Below are 8,933 nucleotides of genomic sequence, written 5' to 3' on the forward strand. Positions count from 1 at the left end.
AGGCGTCAGTGCGGTAAATGTAGAGAGAAAGTACCAGCAGCTGCATTCCCCTCAGGAAAATAAATGAAGTCAGCGGTGCAATCGCAGAAGATCTCTTCTCAAAACAAAACCTAAATATACATGTGATTGGTTCATTTGCAAATGTTTTACATTATGCACAGTCAAAGATTCACTCTCCAACATTAAAGTAGTTTTATTATTTTGGCCCTCAGTCATTGTTCCAAGGAAATGTGACACAATTACACATTTTCATTTCATTAAAACCCTTGGATTCTTTAAAGCTATCTGAGGAAAGTAGCTGTATCTATATGCAGTTTGATGGCAGAGCCACAGGAGAGCATGTCTCAGCTTTCCCTCTCCCTGTTTTCTCTTTATGTAAGTACTAAACGTTAGGAAAGCCTAACCTACATGTTCAGAAAGGTTCGGGGAAACCTATAGAAATTCTATAATCTCTGAGAATGTATGCAGAAATAGTAAAGCTTTCCTTTTTCTGTGTTTTCCAGGTCAAGGGGCATGCATGGTTTATGATCCTAATCCTGAAGGCCTGGTGGTGTTCTATAATTACTTCCTTGACTTACTTTCAGGAACGGTGAGAAACTGCTGCATCACATTGACCTTCAAAGATATGAGACGTGCAGAAACTAATGTGAAACTGATACTAATTGATTAACTGATATGATATTAGTGGTTGTCATAATTGGTCATTAAGATTGTGTACACCTTTAGCTTTTGAAATCTCCAACACAGAACTGTGGCCAGGATTTAAAGATACTGAGTTCCTACATTTAGAGCAGCAACAATACAATGGACTATTTGATCATCTAACAATCAACAACACTTAATTTGAGTGACAGTGACCGTCCTGTGATCTGTGTTCAGGGTTTCATGGAGTATTCATACCTGTTTTATGGCTACTACAACAACACAATGGTGGAGGACAAGAACATCTCCTACAACATCCCGCTGGCCTACCTCTTCACCGCTGTCTTCTACTTTGTCTTCTGCCTCATTTGTATCATAGCGAGGTCAGTCCCAGAACAAACACATTCAATAAATCAAGATGGAGCTTGTATATGTATGTATGCATGGTTGGATTATGAGACAAATGCAAAAGCCTCAGCCACCTCTGAGGAGCATAACATACTTTATAGTTGTTAGGCATCCTTTAATTGTTATTTTCCCCCTATGGGTAGTCATTTTGAGTCTCTCTATAGTTACTTGTCTCTTTATAGTCAATGTGTGGTCATGTTGAAGTTGTTTAGTGTCTCTATGTAGTTTATTTGTGGTCAGTTTGAGTGTCTTTGTTGTTATTTTGTGTCTTTATAGTCATTGTGTGTCTCTTTTTAGTTGTTTTGAGTCTTTTCCATGTTAGTAGATGTATTTTTGACTTACATTTTAAATGTCATACTCAGCCATCTCATTAAGGGGTTCAGTTCAATATGTTAACATGACCAGAGTGACCTTGAAAAGCCTGAGTTGAGAGTTCAATCCCCTTGACCCTCTGCATCTGTTTCTTGCTGCTTATGCACTTTCATGCAGGATGGGGACTGCTGCTCGAGTTGTCGTGGCAACGGGAAGCAGCACCGTGGGCGACTACAGCATGATCGTGTTCACCAGCTGGGACTACGGTTGCCTGGGAGACCGAGCTACCAAACTGAAGCAGAAGAACATCCACTACCAGCTGCAGGTCAGAGGGGAGCTGTCCCACTTAGCGGGATGGAGGAATGTGATGTTCTCTCTGCATAATCATTCCCCGAGTGCTTTCACACGGCCCCTCATCTCTCTCCTCTTTTCTCAGGTGGATCTGGAGGAGGAGAGCATAAAGAAAAGGGCAGCTGCTCTGACTTTGTCTCAGAAAATTGTCTTATACTCGCTACGTGTTTCTATGTGTTTTGTTTCATTTGGGCTCATTATAGCAGCCTTCTATGGCATCTTTGCGGCCACCGAGTTCAGCCAGGTAAATGAAGTCAAACACAAGAATAATTCTGTTAATTGTCTTCAGTCTGAAAGTCTTTGGTGACCTTTTTGGTCTCCATCTCATTGCCAAACAGGTAAAGAGTGGGCAGGGAGGGATCCTGGGTTTGTTTTTTGAGTATCTGCCTTCCATCGTCATCACCGCCGGAAACTTTGTGGTGCCGCTGCTGTGTGACCAGATCGCCCTGATAGAGCGATACTCCCCCAGCACCACCGTCATAGTGGCACTGTTACGGTTCGCACTGGTTTTTCTGTTCGAGAGAGAACTTGTCAGAGCATTTGAATATTATTATAATCATAATTAAATCCATTCGATAAACAAAGGGAAGTGGCCCGAAAATGAAGGCCAAAATGTATCAAAAAGTATAATCATCGTATATTAAACATTTCTCCCCCAAATTAGAATTGAATAGTCAATGATGTATAATCCCATAAATAATACATTTTCTAGAACATGCTGCAAAAGGTGGTGTCATCTAAACTCAGTAGTGAAAGAAGTACCTAACTATGTACCACTACAAAATGTGGAAGTATCCTATGTCAGATCTGTCATTCAGAAGATTATCAAGTAAAAGTAGAGAAGTATAATCAGCAAAAAGTACTGTTGTAACTGGGTGATTGGAGCTTGTTAATTCCAGAGTTTGTAAAGGGTAAAAAGAAGAATCTGAGGGTCGTGTTATGGTTATTGGGAGAGACAGAAAAAAAGACTTTCCAAATGAAGAATGAATAACATTTCTAATAATTTCTCCTTCACATGTAGGGCAGTGTTTCTTCGGCTGGTGAGTCTGGGTGTTCTCCTCTTCACCCTGTGGCGTCAGATCACCTGCGAAGGGGCTGAAAATACTGGAGAATGTAAACTCTGTCAATACAACCATTTACTTTACCCGGTAATAATACATGTAAATTATTATTATGCTTCTTCACAAATATAATCAAAGCTAGACAAAACCTTAAAAAAAACATAAACAGGGATCGAGACGACAAAAGTTAAGTTAAGAATGGGGGAAACATTAAAGATGACAAAAAGGTAAAGTTAATTCATAATATGTCTAACATTTAACAACATGTTCCTTTTTTGTTTATTGTTTGTTTCATCATGTAGTGCTGGGAAACACGTGTAGGACAGGAGATGTATAAGCTGACTCTGTTTGACTTCCTCATCAACATCGCTGTGCTCGTCCTAGTGGAGTTTCCACGCAGGTACAAATCACTGTGTGAATTTGTCTAAAACTATCACTAAATTCCAATTTTTGTCAACTAAAGTGTGTGATTGTACTGTTTGTGTGTTAGGATGGTGGTGGACAACTGGTCCAATAAGCTGGCTCAGTGGGTGGGTCGACAGGAGTTTGTGGTTCCCGCCAACGTGCTCGGACTGGTTTATGGTCAGACTGTGGTTTGGACTGGAGCTCTGTTTTGCCCTCTGCTGCCGCTCATAAACACCCTCAAGTTTATCCTCCTCTTCTACTTCAAGAAGGTGAAGATGTTGCTTTAATGAGCGTTGTTGGAGTGAGCCTGAGATCTAAGATTTTATTTTCCAACTTCCCTGTAGTTTAAGTACCACAACCACTCTTGTTGACCTGGTGAACAGAAAGATGTTCCCCAATACTTTGCTTATGTTTTGTCACTAACCCTGTCCACCCATTTTTCTCCTCAGATTACACTCTTCCATAATTGTCGGCCAGCACTGAAGACGTTTCGCTCCACCACCTCCACCTTCTTCTTCCTGGTGGTGCTCCTGTTTGGCTTGGGCCTGGGCACAGTTGTCATGATATACAGTCTATCTGAGTGAGTGCCTATTTTATGTTTTACGTTTTATCTCAGCAGCCTTGTGTTAAGAACTAAACAAAATCAAACTATTAATTTCTAGCTTCTTGATGCAAATATGGACACGAATAATCACATGCTGCTTTGGATAATGGCAAATGTCACTTTGAAGTCTGATTTCTACCTTTATTCACTGTAACAGTCCTAACAGAGAAGTTGAAGTGTTTCCCTCTCTCCACCCAGGATCCGTCCTTCAATGGGTTGCGGCCCTTTCCGTTTTTTTCCCAGCATGTGGTCGATTGTGCCAACATCTTTCAACAACCTCTCCATCATTACACAGGAGTTTCTCTTCTTCATCGGTTCCCAGTCATTCTCCATCCCCCTGTTTGCATTATCTTGGTGAGTCAACTATCTGTAGGACTATTATCCTGGCATATTCAGTACTGTACTTAACCTACATATAGCTTGCAGTCTATATCTTACCTTTGTATTATATGGCCCTTTACTGTCCATTTTATGATGTGTAATCACAACTCATTCCTCCCTGGCAGTGTGGTGATGTGCTATTTTGTGGCCTTAGCCTCCGTCTATGGAAAAAGTGTTGCCTTGCTAAGAGCTCAGATTAAACTGGTAAGTTGTTTACATGTATGGCGTGGAGTAAAGCAAAGACATACATGCTCTTGAAATTGGACAATAAGTAGGTTGGCCTATGTGATTTCCTGATATGCACAGGCTTACTGATGCAACAGTGGATATTTTGCTTTCAGGAGGGCCGTGACAAGCAGTTCTTGGTGAAGCAGATTGAAATGCTGAGTCGACGACAGCAGATACTAAAACAGACAGCAGGAGCATCTAGCTGAACATAGCGTACAGTATGAACCATGTTTAGGTTTAACTAACTGCTTAACATGAGAAAACGTGATGAGGCACCTGCAAGGAATGTATGAACCCTGTATATACATGCTAAAAGAAAAAGTTCACTCCTTGAAACAACTTTCATTTTGATTTAGCACTTAATATCTGGAAAATTGCAATGTCATTTATTGGCATGCAGTTGACGTACATAAATAGTAGTAGATACAACTATTATGTGTAAATGATGTATAAAATAAAATACAAATGTGTGGTAGACAATAATGTAAATATCTGAACTGAATGTATACAAGAATGTTGTAGATGTATATGCATAATGAGTAGGAGTAAATATGAACAATTTGTTAAAGTAAGTAAAATATACAAAGGTAAAGCGACAATAAGCAGTGTATGTTTAAGCTACATAAAGCCAGGTATAAATGAAAAGAGTGTGTTTGTTGTTATAAATGCAAATGTTCATCACTTTTTTGTATCATGCAAACAGTTACACTGTATGTGTTTTTGTTCCTTTCTCACTTAAATCAGAATAAAATAGGGAGGAATTATAGCCCCATCTAGTGCCACATGTGTGCTGTTTCAAAAGGTGTAATGTTTACTTCCTGTTTGGGTCTACTTGTTCCTGTGGGCTACAGCTGGCAGCTAGCAAGAGCAACTCTCCTCCCTGCTAAATAGTAACAGTGTTATTTACCTGTCAGTTTATGTTAAATTGTTCGAACGACTAGGTAATTTTGAGTAAGAGAGTTCTCTGCTCCGTTAAATATAAACTGTAACGCTACATGAAAAGTAGCACCTTGGCTACCGTTAGCTTATTTGCAAAAAGCCAAATCAACGACGCCAACTGTGGAATATCTATTTTTTTCTGGCTTTATTTGGCTAATTTTTAGCCCTGCTTAGTTCCATTCTTCCTCTAGATACAACCGTAATGGTTTTATGAACAAATGTAGTGTTTTGGCCGTGCTTATTACCACTTCAATCGGAGCTAGCCTGCTACGCTAGCTTGCTTGCTATCTGCTTTGGTACATTAAAGACAGTCACCAAGGCAACAATGAACATCCTCCCGAAGAAGAGCTGGCACGTTCGAAACAAGGACAACGTCGCTCGCGTGCGGAAGGACGAGGCCCAGGCAGCGGAGGAGGAGCGCGAGGCCAAGCGTCGCGTGGAGCGTGCTGAGCAAGAGGTGACCCCATGCATATATCAAGACACCCTGGTGTTTGGTACTTTCTGTCATGATGCTGATGCTGCTAAAGAGCTGACGAGTAGTTAGTTACATGCTGTGGTGACCTCAGAGCTGAGCCTCAGTGTGACACAAACAGTGACTGAGCTCTACAAAAGTGCACCTCTCACAAACCCCTTTGTGTGTCCTCATTCATAGGTATCATTATACACATGTTAAATTAAAGGTGGGGTAGGTAAGTTTGAGAAACCGGCTCGAGATACACTTTTTGTTATATTCCATGAAATGCTCTTAACATCCCGATAGCAATGAATATCTTAAGTGCTTTGACAAAAAATCCATACAAAAATGTCATCTGTGGAAGCCTTAGCGCTGTAAAAAGCACGATGGCAGGCACAATGGCCTACCTGCCTGTCAGCCTTCCATCTGTGCACAAACTTATCTCGTGCCCTCATTGGTCATGTGCGCGTTCGTGTGTGTTGGAGGAGGGGCTCTGTAAGGAAGTGGCAGATTTTTTCCTGCTGTGTATTTTCAAATTCTAGCGCACTCGAGCTGCTTTCTCCAAAAGTACCTACCCCACCTTTAAGTCATCCTTACCACTTTATAGGACAATAAGGTTTGCTGGTTAAGCTATTCACAGAGTTCCCCCTCACATAAGCCCCTTTTTAAAACTGTGCCTTTAAAAATCAATACCATGCTTGTAGTAAACTTAGTCATCATATTATCTTTTTATTTACAAAGGTGTCATCGTAATATTAATATTATACCACAAACAATAAGGATGTAAACGCCTTCATGGTTGAAGCTTCAGTTACAGCAAACAGTGAAATATGACGATGCATTATAAAGGAGCCTTGATTGTTTTTTTATATTTTGGAATAACAACTCTTCTTCTCCTCAGGCTCGTACTGAGTATCTGAGAAACAAATCCCGAGCGGCTCTCTCTTCAGCGGGAGAGACGAAGGCAGATGAAGAGGAGGATGTGCCCAGCGGAGGAAGTGGAATCTTGGAGCATCTTAATCTTTTCCCCCTGGAGGATTCGTCAGAGAAGAAGGGGAATGTGGAATATCTCAAAGATAAGAAAGATGAACAGGTAACTGCTACTTTTTCTGTTGCTCTCACACATCACAATGTTTGATGTAAGTTTAGCTTAAGGAAAAGTGAATCATTTTACAATTCTTGCCCTTCTTTACATTGACAATACAATAAATCTTTTCACAACAAACTTTGATTTCTTCTGGTTTTCTTTGTTCTTTTAATTTTTCAGGAGAAGCAGGAACGCGCCATCGGCTTGCTGGTATCTCTGGGACCCCAACCAGGGACTGAGGTCACTCCGTGGTACATGAAAACCGCCAAAGAAAAAGAAGAAGAGAGAGAAAAGAAAAAGAACAGAAGAAAGATAAAGAAAAAAAAAAGGGACTGAGTGAAGAGGAGAAAGAAAAGAGAGATCGCAGATTGAAAGACAGTTTAGATCCGTTGAAAGATATGAAGAAAGCACTGGCTGTGAAGGACAGAAAACACAACAAAATTAACAAGAAAAATGAAAGGAGAGACAAAGGGGACAGGAGGAGCAGTGGAGAGAGGTAAGAAGATAAATTACGCTTGTCGCCCATATTTGTATTATATAATTACTAATATTTAATAGTGGAGCATCTGAAATTTAGAAGATTGATTTCCAGCATCAGAATGGTCAGGCAGTCTGCATGATTTTTCCGTTTTTGCCGTTTAGTTCTTCAGTTTTACAGGGATAGTTTAACGTTGCAGATATTCCACTTATTTGCTTACTTTGTGAGATCAAAATGACAATTGATACCGCTCTCTAGACTGTACCATGAGCTACGCTGAACATTTAGCTAAATCTAGCAGTTAGCTTAAAAACTGGAATCAAGCGAAACTGCTAGCCTGGCTTTGTACAGGGAGACAGTTTCCCTACAAATGAATTAGTTTGTAAGGTTGTAAATGTCATGAAATGAATAAAATGTGATGGTGTTGTAAATCTACCTGGAGAGACATAAAACATTTGTATATCCTGTGTTTTGCAGCTCCATAGAAAGGTTGCGTGCTGAGCGTTTACAGAGGGAGACTGAAGAAAGGAGGAGAACCCAGGCGCTGCTCGACCAGAGGAACGGCAAAAGGAAGGAGCCGGGGAGGGAGACGATGGAGAGGGAGATGCCGTACAACAGTGCATACTTCCCTGAACTGGCCAGAAAGCGTCAAAGGCGAGATCGAGATAGCTGGAGAGACGAAATATTAAAATCATGAACTATCTTTATTGGTCGTCTAAGGAGTGTGAACTATGAGGAATGGTTAGTGGAGTAATGTGACCAGTATGTTTTTCCAAATGATGAAATTGTCAAAAGTTATGTCATGTTTTGCATGCCTCCACAGTAAATAAGAAATTACAAAAACAGAGAATAGTCTGGATGAATTGAACTAAATGGGGGTCGAGGTAAAATATATCAAAAGATACTCTTGCAGTATAACCTTGTTTATCCACTAGTGTACTCTAACACCTCACAGTTACATTTCTTCCATCTAAACAGTATCATGTTTGCAAAAGAGTTTTCATGTGAGTACGGTTTAGGTGGAAGTGTATTAAATGGTTGGTTTTAGTGAAAATACATTGCTGTTAGATGTGCTCCTCATTCATTTCAAATGATCAAGACTTGTCACTGTATTTTGATTATTTGTTCACTGTGGAGGTGTGTAAACTAAGAACACCTATAGCCTTGTATTTGTATTGCCAGTAAGCTAACGAAGAGGCCATTTCGAGGCCAATTGTTATTTATTGTTCACCCAGAGGTCAGGTTCGGTTACAGTTACCTTTCTCCCCTGCAGCGTTTCACTCATGATCCCGACAGCAGGGCAGATGGTTGTCCTCACAGGGGGCTTACAGCACAGCTCTTGGCAAAGAAAACACAGCGGACAACTGTTAAAAAGATGTATACTGTTGCTAACATTAAAGATGTTCAAAATCAGCACAAACGGAATAAACTGGTCTATTGGTGAATAAATTAAACTGTAAACAGAAGAGCTGAAACAATTAGTCGTTTAACCAATTAGTGAAGTAGAAAATGGAAAATCTTAATTAACATCCATTGTGTTACTTCAAGCACAATTCTTAGGGTTTTGGACTGTTGGTCCAATA

General features: G+C 40.3%; 2 protein-coding genes across 3 annotated transcripts in view; both read left to right on the forward strand.

Moving 5' to 3' along the window:
* tmc4 (transmembrane channel-like 4) overlaps window positions 1-5,193 on the forward strand; it is a 9,992-nt gene extending 4,799 nt beyond the window's left edge. The window contains exons 5-16 of one of the 2 annotated variants that reach the window (XM_034197235.1): window positions 504-589; window positions 880-1,025; window positions 1,540-1,687; window positions 1,799-1,957; window positions 2,052-2,209; window positions 2,735-2,861; window positions 3,077-3,174; window positions 3,265-3,448; window positions 3,629-3,759; window positions 3,982-4,137; window positions 4,290-4,368; window positions 4,506-5,193. In XM_034197235.1, the coding sequence (XP_034053126.1) occupies window positions 504-589; window positions 880-1,025; window positions 1,540-1,687; window positions 1,799-1,957; window positions 2,052-2,209; window positions 2,735-2,861; window positions 3,077-3,174; window positions 3,265-3,448; window positions 3,629-3,759; window positions 3,982-4,137; window positions 4,290-4,368; window positions 4,506-4,598 (1,565 nt within the window). In that variant the 3' untranslated portion in view covers window positions 4,599-5,193. The remainder of the gene's footprint in view (window positions 1-503; window positions 590-879; window positions 1,026-1,539; window positions 1,688-1,798; window positions 1,958-2,051; window positions 2,210-2,734; window positions 2,862-3,076; window positions 3,175-3,264; window positions 3,449-3,628; window positions 3,760-3,981; window positions 4,138-4,289; window positions 4,369-4,505) is intronic. The other variant, XM_034197236.1, reaches the window with a different exon arrangement.
* A 29-nt stretch (window positions 5,194-5,222) lies between these two features.
* On the forward strand, window positions 5,223-8,779 carry leng1 (leukocyte receptor cluster (LRC) member 1). Its single transcript, XM_034197242.1, is given in 5 exon segments — window positions 5,223-5,788; window positions 6,687-6,878; window positions 7,053-7,166; window positions 7,169-7,368; window positions 7,828-8,779. Coding segments are annotated over 5 exon segments (858 nt in total). The 5' UTR covers window positions 5,223-5,656; the 3' UTR covers window positions 8,048-8,779.
* Window positions 8,780-8,933: the final 154 nt, after the last annotated feature.

This window comes from Gymnodraco acuticeps, unplaced genomic scaffold, assembly GCF_902827175.1.
Source record: "Gymnodraco acuticeps unplaced genomic scaffold, fGymAcu1.1, whole genome shotgun sequence".
Taxonomy (NCBI): Eukaryota; Metazoa; Chordata; class Actinopteri; order Perciformes; family Bathydraconidae; genus Gymnodraco; species Gymnodraco acuticeps.